General features: G+C 40.5%; 1 protein-coding gene across 8 annotated transcripts in view; it reads left to right on the top strand.

Annotated features, from left to right (window-relative positions):
• ankhd1 (ankyrin repeat and KH domain containing 1) overlaps positions 1–15,483 on the top strand; it is a 30,175-nt gene that overhangs the window by 3,996 nt on the left and 10,696 nt on the right. For 2 of the 8 annotated variants that reach the window (XM_077532017.1, XM_077532022.1), the window contains exons 1-16: positions 951–1,409; positions 3,978–4,131; positions 9,839–9,995; positions 10,846–11,008; positions 11,151–11,298; positions 11,385–11,618; positions 11,697–11,789; positions 12,619–12,782; positions 13,459–13,540; positions 13,714–13,905; positions 14,022–14,131; positions 14,224–14,311; positions 14,483–14,610; positions 14,695–14,838; positions 14,935–15,037; positions 15,150–15,412. In XM_077532017.1, coding sequence (XP_077388143.1) covers positions 1,131–1,409; positions 3,978–4,131; positions 9,839–9,995; positions 10,846–11,008; positions 11,151–11,298; positions 11,385–11,618; positions 11,697–11,789; positions 12,619–12,782; positions 13,459–13,540; positions 13,714–13,905; positions 14,022–14,131; positions 14,224–14,311; positions 14,483–14,610; positions 14,695–14,838; positions 14,935–15,037; positions 15,150–15,412 — 2,502 coding nt within the window. In that variant the 5' untranslated portion in view covers positions 951–1,130. Of the gene's footprint in view, positions 1–950; positions 1,410–3,977; positions 4,132–7,032; positions 7,587–9,838; positions 9,996–10,845; positions 11,009–11,150; positions 11,299–11,384; positions 11,619–11,696; positions 11,792–12,618; positions 12,783–13,458; positions 13,541–13,713; positions 13,906–14,021; positions 14,132–14,223; positions 14,312–14,482; positions 14,611–14,694; positions 14,839–14,934; positions 15,038–15,149; positions 15,413–15,483 lie in introns of those variants that run through there. The other 6 variants (XM_077532018.1, XM_077532019.1, XM_077532023.1 and 3 more) reach the window with 6 other exon arrangements.

A 15,483-nucleotide genomic window follows, 5' to 3' on the forward strand; every position in this document is an offset into this window, starting at 1 on the left:
TAATGTTACTGCACATTGTCCTTAAATAAACTAAACTTAAATAAACTCATAAATTTGGGTAGCAACTCAAAACACACAAATAATGGTCTCTAATATAAACCAATTGTGAACATACCAACATGCATGGTTGGGACAATGGTGGAGAAAGGCACCAGCAGATAAGAGAGACATGCTCGGCCGATTCAGAGCTAAAAAAAACAATAACCCAATTTATTAAATTGATGGCTTATCGGCTGTTAGATAATATTAATAAAAAGGCAGATGCCGTTATGCACCAAAATCACAATAAACATTGCAAATTTTCAATTGTTTTGTCTACTACAAAAAGTGACATTTTAAATAAATTTTTCAATCAAAAGAATATTTCTAAGAAATGGTTGTGATTTGGGAGAAACACCATTATGTAACTTTACTAATATATATTTCCCATGAATTCAATGCACACTATGCTAGTGTACATTGTAAGCTGAAAAAGTTGATTGCACATTGAACAGTGATTGTACAGCTTCCATTTTGTTTCTTGAAGTGCAATTCACTACTACTGTAATGTATATTTCAATTTGAATGTATGCCTACAAAAACATTAAAGTTTCACGTATGGCCATTTCTGCTGTTTATTTATACTGTGTAGACATTTCACAACCAGCTGAGCTGAATAAATACAACTCAGAGAGGTCCAAGTGTGGCCTCACTGTTGTCTTGAGCATGTATATGACGTCCCGAAGAGAGTTTACATGAACTGGTAAAGCTAGCTACCAGTTAAGTTGGCCTTCCATGTCATTTCTTGACGTTCGTTATTCAGCCTCGTGATATTGGTAAACCTAACTTGACGTTATGGTCTCTTTTTTGACAAGCGTCAGTGATAGCGAATCAAAAGCAGATATTATTCGTCTCGGACCAATGAGATTGCGAGAATTCTCATTATGGGCGGCCTTTCACAGAAACAGTGCGTATCGGGTTAGGTTGTTAGAAAGTTAATGGCTGGGGGAAAGAGAACCTCCTCAACCATAGCTTCGGGAGAGTTTCTGGATTCCCTGAAGTAAAACAACGCAAATAGCCTCAAAGAAAGAACCTGGACGGCCGGTTAAGTCGACAACTAGCTCGTTAACACAAGTATCGTGAAATTAAGTATGCAGGATGCAGTAGCCGGGACGGCAATGCTGACGGACGGCTTCGAGGACGAGATTGACTCGGTGACTCCTCGCTCCCCAGTGGCAGGGATGGGGGTAGGAGCGACACCAGGAGGAGTCGGGCTAGGGGGCATTGGGATTGGCGTAGGTGGGAAGAAAGTGCGCTTGTACGGGGAACCCGGCGGGCCCTCCGCAGAAAGACTGGATTTCAAACTAGCGGCCGCGGCCGTCCTCTCCTCGGGTCCGGGATCCGGCAGCGACGAAGACGAGGTTTCAGAGGTAGCTAAGCTAAACTAAACTAAGCTAATCTAGGCTAAATTGGTTAGCTAAGCCTTGGCAGAACGCAAGGCTACATTCCTCCTCCAGCGCGAACTGGCTAGCTAACGCTAGCTCGGCGATGCTAGCCGCCTCCTCCCAGGCCGCTGAAATTACGTAAAATAAACTCGACGTTTTCGCAAAGCGCACATATTACCCCGTGTGTTATTTAGGGAGTGTTTTATATCTTCCACATTGGTAATGTGCTGACATTTGTTCGTGTTCGCCGGCTGAAATGTTTTATTTATGCAGTTAAGGCTTCAACTGCGGCCTAGTTGGGGTGGAAGCAACGACGGCCTCGTTCGATCCTGTAGTCTCCTTAACACTCAACACAAGTTTGGTCTTCATTTGGCTCCCCGACCACCGCAAATAGAAGGTGCCTGTGAACCAAGCGACGAACTGTGACATTTGATTGGTGGTTTTAAGGCATTTGGCCGTGTTTTTTCACGTAAACGAAGCCCGTGTCGTCCCACGGCTAACTTTGCGAGGGACTGTTAACGGTATATATATTTTTTTAAATTGCGAAACATTTCGAATTTTCGACAGCTGGTGTTGTCAGAAGCCGTTTGCTCTCGCCTCGTCGATGTAATATCGTTACCGATGTTTTATCTGCTTGGTTTACGTTACGTAATTCTGATGTTATAGAGTTGACGCCGATCGGTCTTCCAACTTCCCATGTGGTGGCAGTCACAGCGGGACAGGTGTGATTGTATTTCCCCCCATCTCATGTGAACACCGTACTGGCTTATCAATGTCACCTCAAAACAATACATTAAATCAGGAGCACAAATTCGATCGTTATACCCAAATGAAACAATTTTGACAGTAATTGCTTGGGATTTTACTCCCACTTGATATGGTCCAATCAATATGACCTAATTTTAATAATTACACAGGTCGCCATTCTTAACACCTTTTTACATTGTTACATGATGTGCCAATGTCTGACGCAATGGGCCTTGCTAGACTGGTAGATTGGTAAATATTTGATTTGAAATCTGTTTCATTCCGATAACATGTTCTTCCTAAACAACTTATCTTGAATGCATTTAATGCACATTTCATTGCTTGGAATACAGCTAACAAGGGTTGTAGAATGAGTGGTCACAATTCTTAATCATTACCAGTACTCTGTTCAATTGTTTTCATTTTTTTACAAACTGTATAGCTGACTGGAGGAGACTGCAGCTGTGACGGCAAGATGGTTGTCAACTGATACCAATATTAATAGAGCCTGTCTGTGCATCAACTGTTTGGTTGCAGTATGAAAGAAAATAAGTGAAGTTTGACTCCCATATTGGTAGGTAGGTAGGTAGGTAGGTAGGTAGGTAGATCCATATTAATCATGTGAGGAAAATCAAGGATGCCAATTATGTCCCTGGCCTTGACTTAACCAGACTACTATATAAGCCTGAAAGGGAGCGTTTGTTGTGGTGTTTTACTGCAGCCGAGATTTCACTCCTGTGGGCAGTAGCTAAAATCTGAGCCCCAGGATTAAACAGATGCCATTCCAGGCCCTTCCAGCTCTCTGGATACCAACACTCTGGGAACTGTAGTTCAATAGTGGCGAAGACTGATGTCCATTGTTGATTATAAAAGCCTTAATAGAACAACATCCCCTGTGAATCGTAGGGATCTTTGGTCCTGTGGTCGAATTCCTCCACGTTGCCGAACTCTTAACGTGTGTTCTCACAAATTGCTTACATTAAATGCCTCGTCAGTTTCTACTTCCTTTTGCAAGTTAGACGTGTCGCACATGGTCCGTTTTACATTTTGGATACATCATTTGCTGTAAAAGTGAAATGTAACGAAAGGAAATGAGTTGTTCTCAAAATGGAGCTATTGCAGATGCACATCAGTAAGCCTTGAGGCAGATAGGATGCCCCTATAGATGAAACTCAAAACACTGTCCCCTATATATTTAATCAGGAGGGTGAATTGTTTCACATGTAAATACAACTTTAACTGTAATAATAATAATAATAATAATAATAGTTGAGCACTGTTCGTCATTCATTAGTGTAAGTAGAAGCAATAACACCGCATTTTTTTTGTTTTGTTTTGTTTTTTTAATTAAAAAAAAAAAAGAGTAGTAGACCAGAATTGTTACATGGTCTGTGACGTAAAACATATTGGGACTTGACAAATAACACATACTAGGTGTGGGTTATTTGCTTTGAATTTTAATTTCATTCTTTGAATGTTAACAGACTCAACCGTCGCGAGCCAACACAGTCATGGTATGGGATGTTGAGCTGCTGTACTGTTCTTGGCTGAATCACTCCACGTGTTCAAGTGTTGTATTTCATGGCTGGAGCGCTGATGCCACTGTCCTATCCTTTACAAAGGAGGGCAGTAGGCCCACTCTTCTTTTTGGGGGTGGTCCAGTTGTATAATGTCACATTATTTACATTTTGTCTCCATTCAATGAGCTGCGTGTGCATCATCACGCAATTCAGCACTGTCATTGCATTTCGGAGGCTTTAGCGAAGAAATTGACCTTCCTTGTTGCTCTTCTTCTGTGTTTTCCAGGTGGAGTCGTTCATTTTGGACCAGGAAGATCTGGATAACCCCATCATGAAGACTGCATCGGAGTTACTTTTGTCTAGTGCAACAGACGGCGTCGACTTGAGGACTGTGGATCCAGAGACACAGGCTCGACTTGAAGCACTGCTAGAAGCTGCAGGTACATTTGCATTATCCACATTTACCTAAATTCACATTTACCTAAATTCACATGTTGGTTTGTAGTTGGCAACCACTCCAATAGTTGAATGCCAATGTGCACCAAAGATCTCTTCATATCTGCCCTTAATTTCCAGAACTGTGGCTACCTTTTTGTTTCCCCTATCTAATTTTCAATCTAAACAAGCAACCTTTGTTTGTAGAATACCTCAGGGTGAAATTGCAACAAAAAAAAAAAGCACCTGCTGGTTCTGCAAGTATCATATCAGCCCAAAGTTTCAGTCTGATGCACGAAATGGAGTTCAGAGGTTGTAATCGAGGTGTAAGAAAGTATGTAGAGTAAGCCCATCAGGCCTGGGTGCCCTGGCCTCGTTTAGGCTTATGAACATTATGAGGCAGATTAACCCTGCGACAGACTTGAGCCTCCAACGCATGCACAGGACCCGTGTGAACAAATACTGGCTAATCCTAGACCTATTTCTCTTAGACTAGCTGCGACTGGTGAGGTTGTACCCTACGTTATTTTAAAATAAAAATATGCGGTTTGTTGGAATGTTATGGACTAAATTCATTTTCATCAAGCACCGAAAATAAAATGGTAATATGCATTAACAAAATGGCACATTCAGTAAATGTTCAACCATAACATGGGGCACTGCCACTTATACGTTCGTAGATTTTTGTAATTTAGCTTTTGAGCACTGTGGGCATAAAGCATTTCCCCAATATAATTTAATACAGTATTAGAAATTTGTGACTGGCAGGAAGTTTAACGATAGTTCCAAATATATTTGCACAGGTCATGAGTCATTTTCTACCCATGCTTCCCTTTCATGAAGTGTCAGGTTTATCATAACAATGAAAGAAGTTGATTATTTAATATTCCATGATTGCCATTCAAATTAAATTTGGTTAGATTGGTCACCATTTTTACATTTGAAACATCGGTCAGTGATTAAATATTTATGGCTTGGCGTTTTTAGTTTTGATACAATTGATTGTTGCACTCAATTCACAATGACAAAATTCGTTTAACAGCTTAAACACTGCAACTGGAAAAAAAAAACATGCTTTTTTTTTTTATAGTAATTGAATGATGTGTCATTTTGACAGCAAAGCCGGTCTCTGAAATACACTCAAAAGGAATTCACATTTAGTGCATTTATTTTCTTTTTACCAGTGTTAACAGTTGACCGCTATCCAATTGTACTGAACGTTTTAAAATAGTCCGCATGTATTGTCATCCAAAATGAACGCAGACATCTACATGTAGGTTAACATTTGGCTTTGAAACAACATATGTAAACAATAGAAATACATAAAGAAAGAAAGAGTTCAAATATTATATGTTACATTACAGTTTAGTTAGCCTGGACTGAAACTTACAGCATTTATGTCAATGTGGGGGATTTCTTTATTGTCCACTGCTAGCAAACATTTTCTTTATTTATCTAGGCATTGTAATGGATTATACTGTATTTTGTTGTAGCCGATCTGTTAATCTAATCAAACTATAGTGTATCAACTGAAAGAGGCCTGGTTTGTAATCACAAGATATCGAATTTCATGCTTTTCTAACACTATTTGTTATGTAGCATACCTGAATTGTGCCACCTGAGCTTAAAAAACAAACAAAAAACAAACAGTTGTCATGTCACTTGGACTAGTTAAAGTGGCCAAAAATCTTTTGTGGAACACTGGTAGGGGATTCCTGATTTTTGGTTGATTTGTGTGGGAATGCTGTGACCATGCATCCACAATTGGACACTCAACTAAACTTTATTTATATAGCACTTTCAAACAGCCTGAGCTGTCACAAAGCGCTTTACAGAAACACAAAAAACAAACATAACATAAAATAAAATTGATCAGTGAGGATGTTGGCAGTGGTGAAAAAACGTTCTCAATTTACCACAGTAAGTCATTGTAATTGGTGCAGTAAGGTTAAAAAATGATGAATGCATAAGAACAGAAAAAAATCACCAAAGGACAAATGTCCATTTGAATTATCAGTGGATGATTGGAAACGGCTCACCACAACTGTACATACACATAAAGAAAAACTCATAAGCTCACTGTTGGTCACTTAAAAAACAACAACAACAAAGAAAAAAAAAAAAGGCAAGTGATTTATAAAACTGATCAGGTTGAAGATGTGGCCACTTACTGTGTGGTTAATATATTTGACTACAAGTATTACTGCACTTTCTGCTTTTAACTGGCTCCAATTTTAGGATCAATCTTGTACCGGTACATGCATACTAACATTTTTTTATCATACTCGGACTACAAGGCAGCAAATTGTCTGACATTTTAAGAGATGGGGATAGACTAATAAAAAGCTGTTTTTAATTTTCAAATTTGCCATGGAATGAGCTGGAGGCAAACTTGTTTCCACAAACAAACAGCTGCAGCTAAAAAAGAAAAACTGTTAAAAAAAATCCCAATTGTTCTGCCTTTTTATTTTTGTTTTTTTCCCTGTCAGGTCTGTTTTTGTTTTTGTTTTGTTTTTCCAACCTTGGGACATTAATCCAGTATTGAGAATTTATTTTTCGTTTGTTTTGTGTAGTAATGAAAGCTGTAATAGATATGCTGCTAGAAATGTGAAAAATGTCAAATAGTACAACTTGTGTCAAACAACTACTCACAGTACGATTTATTAAAGTTTGGAAATAACAGCATAATGTTAAAAATGTATTCTCTTCAAATGCTCTCCTAACTTTCAGGGCAAATGAGGCTGTAATCAAAGTTGCAGTCATTAACTGTCCCACCAATGCTCAAGACCCTTTAATAAGCGATGGTGTCACATAGCATATATAGTTAGTGGTATAGCACTCAATTGACAAATGTTGTATATTTAGTAACCTGTAAAGGTATTAATACTGCCTAGATTGTGAACATTTTAAGTTGGTACATATGCACACACATAACAGAATAGAGCCTTGATCCATGAATTCAAATAGATACAAACAGCATATACTTACTTAATTTTTATTGGTGTGTTGGTCGAACAAATACAGTACAATATAGAACTAAGTTAAAATGACCTTCATTATAATGAAATAACATGTCTTATCCTTCTTGTATACAGCACTGTGTGCTTTGGGAACAGTGTTGTATTGTGGGATGTGGTGGCCATTTTGGATAGGAGTATCCATGGTGAACGTAAACATGACCGTGGAGTTGCTCAGTGAAAGGTGGAATTTTAAAATGCAAGAAAAGGAAAGAGATGTATAGGGAAACATAACACCACGCAGCCTCACTAACACGATCACCTGAGAGCTCTCATGCTGTGGCCAAAGTTCGAACCCGGTCGGACCTTGACCACTTTTCGTTTGGTTAACACACAATTGGACAGGTGCTGTCTCCTTGAACCCGCTAGCTAATTGGTCCTACTTTTGCACTGCGAGATCTGTGGGAGGTTCCAGGATTCTTACTGCATCCACCAAGATCCAGGTTTTCGGTTTTTACTTGTCTCTTCGTGTATGTTAAACAACTTAGGGTTTTGAGAAAAGCACTATACAAATTCAATTACTATTTATTACTACAATAGTACAGATTTCACTTTGTTTGGAACCATACGGAGGGATAAATTATAGCAAAAAAAAAACCAAAAAAAAAAACCAAAAAAAAAAAAACGTGAAATTTGTGACGAAAGAAGCCCGTGATGTTTTAAGTGTTGCGAGAAAAGCACAACTGAACATTTTGGATCTTTGCCAAGAAATGTGAACCGGGGCAATAGTTTCACAAATATTTTGTTCGTGAAACAGGAGTGTTTCTGAACCAAGGTATTGTATGACATAGATTGACAATGGCTGAATACATTTTTGCAAAAATATATTACTGTCACTAGAAGTTTGTCTGAAATAATTATATCATTTAAAAAGAAGACATAAAATATGGGCTTTGCTTTTATGTGAGCATTTTAACTCATAGGGGCCAGCACTTGTAATATGGGGAGACTATATCGCTGTAATTTCCCCCTTGTTTTCCAAACCAACAAATATGTCAGTGAATTAAGCTTTTTCTTCTCCTGAAATGTTGCTTTGTGCGTTTATCATGACTTTATCATTTGTAAATATTAATTTCTGCTTCTGAATTTTTGAAAGTGCGTTAGTGTATCAGTGGGCACGTGCATTTATTTTTGAGAGTTCCAAACATTACACTAAGCGGGGTGTGACTGTTTTTGTTGAACGGGAACCAAGTCATCTCCCATTGTTTTGGTTGGTGGCAACTAGGATTGCAAAGGGGTTTAAGAGCCAGTCTTTTTGTAAATTCACGTTAATTCCCATAAATTCCAGTTAGTAACGATGGGGAGTTTGTAATTTGCTGTAATTTTACAATCCTAGTGACAATGCTTTTGGCAACGGTTGGCAATGACGTACATTACTGGCCGTTTAATTTTGATATCAGGCACATTAAACACTGTCTGAAAAGAAAAACTCTTGATTAAGCGTTATGGTTGTTTTGGTCAGACGTTCTTCTCTTCTTGGCTGAGTTGGGAGTGAATTATAAATGTGCCGATTTAGAGGCACTGTGTAACTACCGTGGACCTGTAGCCAATTAGATTATTTTTCAAAATTGTCAGTGCGTTTTCATGCTGTTTGACCAACCCACCTGCCCTTTTAGTGAAAATGAATTTCGGCTCCAAATATCGGTTATCGGTGTCCTTGACTACTAATAATCGTTATTGTCCCTGAAATAAAAACTCATTGGTCTATCTCTATTTTCGAATTTAGTGTGTTTTTAAATAACATGCTATAGAGAAAACGATCGAGGATAAACTTCCTCAACCTTGTTTTGTCTGCAACAGGCAATCATTGTGAAATCCTTGCTTGAGAGGCACACTAAGTTTAGCATGAGTCAACCTCTCAGCGGTGAAAACAAGGCCCGCAGAGACAACTGATCACTTGAGCCTTGTCTTCAAAACAACCCTTTGTTTTTGTCTTGAGTAATCTTTAGTTTTACACAAGTTGTAAAAATGTACACCCTTACACAGTGCATAAATACTGTGCAAAAGTGGATTTGCTAATTAGAAATGTCTGCACACTTTTATCCGACAAAATGTAGGTCATTAGCAAAAGTTGCTTTTTGCACATGCTCGCTCTTTCCCTCCCCACATCACCCCTCCTTTGGTTCTTTTCTCTTGACATGACAAACATACAGATGCAGTGCACATGACTTTTTTTTTTTCTTCCAGCTGTGCTTTTTTTTTTTTTTTTTCCTCCTCGTGTTGACCACTGTATCCAGTTTCTTTTTCTCGCACATTCGCTGCCTGTTACCCATCTATAATTCACACAGGACAAGGCCTGTATCTAAACCCTTGTTACTAATCTGTGAAGTATCTTGCCTCATTTATTTTCTCAGATAAGTTTATTCCTGGACGTTCCCATGGTCGTCTATTGGGTGTTTTGTAGATCGATTAAGTAATAAAAGTAATTTTGAGAATCATAGATGGTGTATTGTAATTAATAGGAAAAAAGTTGAGCCACATTAACAAATGCTTGTGTGTGTGTTTCTGTATGTGTGTGTGCGTTTTCTGTGTGTGTGCGTGTGTCTGTGTTTTCATTTCCTCTTTCTGTATGCTGCTACTAACCTTGGATTGGTTTGGCTGGACTGGACTTGCGCCCTCATCGGATCTGGTTTGGTTGTGTTCCCCTGTGGTTTGCCTTGCCTTCTGCACCTCTCTGCCTTTTGGTGTTTGCCAGGCATCGGTAAACTTTCCACTGCCGATGGTAAAGCTTTTGCAGATCCCGAGGTGCTGCGACGACTGACGTCATCTGTGAGTTGCGCCCTGGACGAGGCTGCAGCTGCGCTCACGCGTATGAGGGCCGAAAACACACTCAACGCTGGCCAAGCCGACAAGTATGTATCTCAACCATATTGTCACTGGATCTTATTTTCCACACTTGTGCGTGCGCTTGAGTTTTTGGCCACACATGCAAGTATATTTAAAATCTCTTTTGCGTTTTAAGTCACAGAAAGCAAACAATTTGGAAAACTGATCAAAAATCACTTCTCAGTGTTTAAATGCAAATGGGAAAAACTATTTCTAGACCCGGTTTAGAATGTCATAATGAATAGTCCTTAAAAAAGCCAAAATCCGTTTTTTTTTTTTTTATTTATTTTTATTTTTTTTATTTTATTTTTTTTTAAGTTGTTCGTTAATTCAATTGTCATATTTTTATTCAAGTGTGATATCCAGAAAAAGCTCAGTTTAACTCGCGGCCCAAGAGTATCTTTTTCCTGAAACTTTCCCAGAAATGAATGCCAAAAGCAGAGGTGTCAAGCTTGTTTTCATCGCCGGCATACTTCATATTTATGGTTGCTCTCAGCTGCTCGGTTATTACGCAAGCATAATACTAATTGGAGGAGAAGAAACTACAGTATTCCATCAATAGCTCTGAGGGACATTTAAATAATGATAAGAACGACAGAGGGGTTGTACTGTACATGCCACATAAAATGACTTGCAGGGCCTGACTTAGCACCTGTGGTCAATAGGCTTCTGATATACTTATATGGCTTTATGGTTAGCCGCCCGAGGCTTGATATGTTTAATCGCCGTCATGTGTTGTCACTTGGACAGGCTGTAGTGTAGACGTTTAATTTCATTTTAGATGTACTTGTAAGTGAACATCTGTTGGCCTTGTTGATAAGCGTAATTGTAAGGCGTATGTGTGTTCACCTGTCACAGTGGCAGTAATTGTAGCAGTCTGGTTATTTTCAGCCGTAGTTTAGCGGAGGCCTGCTCGGATGGTGATGTCAACGCTGTGCGCAAACTGCTGGATGAGGGGCGAAGTGTCAACGAACACACAGAGGAAGGGGAGAGCCTGCTCTGTCTAGCCTGCTCAGCTGGCTATTATGAACTTGCACAGGTATGTGAAATTGGAACACAAGCTGACATAAATACAGCATGTTTTTGCCCTGAAATAATCTTGGTTTTTGATATGATTCTATTGATTGTTAGACATTATTTGTATCAGTGGATTCACATTTTGTGTGTCTGCTCTGAACTAGGTCTTGTTGGCCATGCATGCCAATGTTGAGGATCGGGGCATAAAAGGCGATATTACGCCACTCATGGCTGCAGCTAGTGGAGGCTATGTGGACATCGTCAAACTGCTTCTTGTACACGGAGCAGATGTAAACGCTCAGTCCTCCACAGGTGCAACCTCACTGAAAATCTTGACAGTTTTGGTAATCTGTGATCTCGCCCTTTTTAACACTCCCTGCTGTCTTGTGTACCTCCAGGGAACACAGCTCTGACATACGCATGTGCCGGCGGCTTTGTGGATGTAGTCAAGGTGCTACTCAAAGAGGGTGCTAACATCGAAGACCACAATGAAAACGGACACACGCCCCTCATGGAGGCAGCAAGTGCTGGCCATGTCGAGGTGGCAAGGGTACTCCTCGAGTATGGCGCTGGCATTAACACCCACTCAAACGAGTTCAAAGAGAGCGCTCTCACACTTGCCTGCTACAAAGGTCGGAACCAATTTGTGCAAAATGATTGCAATGTTTGCCTTTTTAACAGTCGTTAACAAGTGTTTTCACACCATGCAGGTCACTTGGACATGGTGCGTTTTCTTTTGGAGGCTGGAGCAGACCAGGAACATAAGACTGATGAGATGCACACAGCACTGATGGAGGCGTGCATGGTGAGCATCTGACCTAAAACTTCTTACTTTAGGCCAATGAAACAAACGACCCTGTTACCAATCCAGTTGAAGCTGGGGTGTTCTCCACCCATATGTCTGAGTATTTTTTTTGTATGCGTTTTTACCAGTCGAGGAGACTTCTGCTGGTTGTCTGTGTATAACCTATAATTTATTATTAGTCGCCAAGCTGTGTTGACAAATGGCTCACTGTTTACTTCTGAAGTCGCACACACCAGCACCATTTTGCCTCCTATGTCATGCAGCAGCAGTAAACTCTTAAAGTGACAGTAACCAAACCAGCATTAGTCTATTTGAGGCGGCTTTCAATATCTGTTTTACTTACTGTTCTCCATATAACAGGTAAAGCGTGCTTGCTTTAAGATGTTTGTCTCCCTTTTAAAGTTTACTGCAAATCTGACATCTAAATGAAAACTAAGCATTATTCACTTAAACTGCAAAATTTTCAACTGTACACAATCATTTCATCTAATGGTAACATGTAATGCCAAATGTTGTCGATGGGCTAATGGAATTTAGCAGAAATTGTGATTAATAACCTTCAAACAGCTGCTGCCCTAATACATGGAGCAACACGCAAAAAGGACATACGTTCTCTCAGGTCTGTGGAAACTCAAGTTAACTTCACTGCTTTTGCCAGTGAGCAGTTAATAACTTTGAATTGATGATGCATAATTGTAGTAGCTTTAATTCAATCAGGATGTGTTTCAAATGTGGTTAAGTCAGTGTGACTTTGTATCAATATATAAAATTAGACTAAGCTCCACTTTTATTCAGGTGCTTATCTCCACATTCTTTGTGTGTCTCGCTGTCCCAGGATGGCCATGTGGAGGTGGCACGGCTGCTGTTGGACAGCGGAGCGCAGGTCAACATGCCAGCAGATTCTTTTGAGTCGCCCCTCACCCTTGCAGCTTGCGGAGGACACGTGGAGCTGGCTGCCTTGCTCATAGAGAGGGGAGCCAACTTAGAGGAGGTATGTACAAGACATCCGTCAAAGCTGACATGTTAACATTTTAACATGCAGTCATGTATGGTCTACATAACATGTATGCGTTTCCTGTATGTAATCATGGTTGTAACATAAACCCAATTCACCTGAGATGGGACTCTGTAGATGTAATTTTATCCTTGAAGCAAGAAGGCTATACACAGTGTGACAGAGACTGGTTTCATGTGGATCTTAGGTTATGGAAACTTTTTTTTTTTTTTTTTTTTTTCCCCCCCTTTCCCCCACCCACAATACAAACTTAAACAGTTAGTTAGGAGATGTCTCAGTTTCCCTGACGCAAATGGCTTGTGGCCTCACACATTTTAGATTTCAAATCTGAAACTTTCAAATTGTGAAATTTGAGCAGGGAGCATAACATAAAGGTGCGTCAGCTATTTCACTATCAAAGCATTCAACATTTGCTTCTCGTAATTACTAACAAATTCAAGGATTTCATATTGACACTGGCACATTTGGAGTCTATTAATAACTGAAGCAAAAACAATATAAAAATTCATTGCTTATGCTGAATGGTTTAATTAACACTATTTTCTTGCTAAAAGGCTGTGGATACAATGCCTTCAAAAGTCCTTGATGACGAGTTGTATTGAGTGCTTGCAGTATTTGTTCCTAACATTTAATGGTGTTTCTTTGTGTTCAGGTTAATGATGAGGGCTACACACCCTTAATGGAAGCAGCAAGAGAAGGACATGAAGAGATGGTAGCACTTCTACTTGCACAAGGTAAGAAAGCTTTCTAAAAGCTGCACTTTTTTTTTATTTAATGTTTATGTAATGGCCATCGTCCAGCATTATCAATTTGTATGTTTGATTTTCTGTGATTACCCATGTCCCCTTTGTTTCCCCCCCCAAAAATGGACATCTGCTGATGATTGTTGGGTTTTTTTTGGGTCCAGGTGCTAACATCAATGCCCAGACAGAAGAGACTCAGGAGACGGCTCTTACTCTAGCATGTTGCGGAGGCTTCTTGGAAGTGGCCGACTTCCTGATCAAGGCAGGGGCCGACATTGAGTTGGGCTGCTCCACTCCTCTCATGGAAGCAGCACAAGAAGGCCATCTGGAGTTGGTCAAATATCTTCTGGCAGCAGGTGCGCAGAAAGCAGCAAAACCATCAAGAGAGCAATTTCAATGCCAGATTATGCATTGTTCTATTTAAACATTTCATTTTGGATTGCAATGCTGTTTGTCTGCTTTTGATATTCAGGAGCAAATGTTCATGCCACCACGGCGACCGGCGATACGGCGCTGACATACGCTTGTGAAAATGGTCACACAGATGTCGCGGACGTGCTGCTGCAGGCTGGAGCCAACTTGGTATGCTCGACCTGCTGTTGTCCTTTGATCTTTAGGATTCATATAGTTAATTTGGAAAGAAAAATAAAACATCTTGCGTATTTTTCTCCCAGGAACATGAGTCTGAAGGGGGGCGGACGCCCTTGATGAAGGCAGCAAGAGCGGGGCATCTCTGCACAGTTCAGTTCCTTATCAGCAAAGGTCTGTTTCCGATCATCTAAACAACCAAAAAAAAAATGTCTAAAGGCACTTATTTTGTAGCAAAATAACATGTATTCTAAGAGCCGTTTATTTATTTTTGTTTGAAAATGAGCACTTTAAATGCAACTATTGGACTTGAATTATTTTTTTTTTTCTCCATCTGATGTCCAGGTGCTAATGTGAACAGAGCCACCGCCAATAATGATCACACAGTGGTGTCTCTGGCCTGTGCTGGAGGACATCTGGCTGTGGTGGAGTTGCTGCTGGCACATGGGGCGGACCCTACACACAGACTCAAAGTAACGGGCATTTTCTTGCATCAAAGGCAGTATATTTAATATTAGTCTGTCAAATATTAACAGTCTACGTTCTCCTATTCATAGGATGGCTCGACCATGTTGATCGAAGCTGCTAAGGGTGGCCACACCAATGTCGTGTCCTACCTGTTGGACTATCCCAACAACATCCTTTCTGTCCCAGCCCCTGATCTCTCCCAGCTCACTCCCCCCTCTCAAGATGCTTCTCAGGTAGATAGAGGGACAGTGTTGTGCATGTATTCTGAATACCTTTTCATACATTTTTCTGTATGCTTATTAAAAAAATTAATAAATCTCCATTTGCAGGTTCCTCGTGTCCCATTCCAAGCTCTCGCTATGGTGGTTCCCCCTCAGGAGCCTGACAGAGCACCATCAAACATCGGAACACCCCCACCTGTCTCGAGCAAAGGTATTGTTTGCCTATGCAACTCCAAACCTTCTAAAAGAGGCGTGAGGGAACTTCACAACAACAAAGCCTTTTGTGCCTGCTTATTTCTAATCAATCCAAAATTCCAATCCAGGCGCATCCAAGCAGAGACAGGCAGCACTTCAGCCCGGCGTCCCCAGCTCTGTCGGCCGGGGGACGGAAGCAGAGCCTCTGCCGCCCTTCCACCTGTGCCAACCTCTGGAGTGCATCGTGGAAGAGACTGAGGGAAAGTTGAACGAGCTCGGCCAACGGATCAGCGCCATTGAAAAGGCCCAGCTTCAATCGCTTGAACTCATCCAAGGGGAGCCACTCACCAAAGACAAAATTGAGGAGCTGAAGAAGAGCAGAGAAGAGCAGGTAACGTGTTGTCCACTACGAAGTCCCAGGGGCTTGCTCTCTGATATTAATTTTGCTCCGCACATGCAGTT

This window comes from Festucalex cinctus, chromosome 9, assembly GCF_051991245.1.
Source record: "Festucalex cinctus isolate MCC-2025b chromosome 9, RoL_Fcin_1.0, whole genome shotgun sequence".
NCBI lineage: Eukaryota > Metazoa > Chordata > Actinopteri > Syngnathiformes > Syngnathidae > Festucalex > Festucalex cinctus.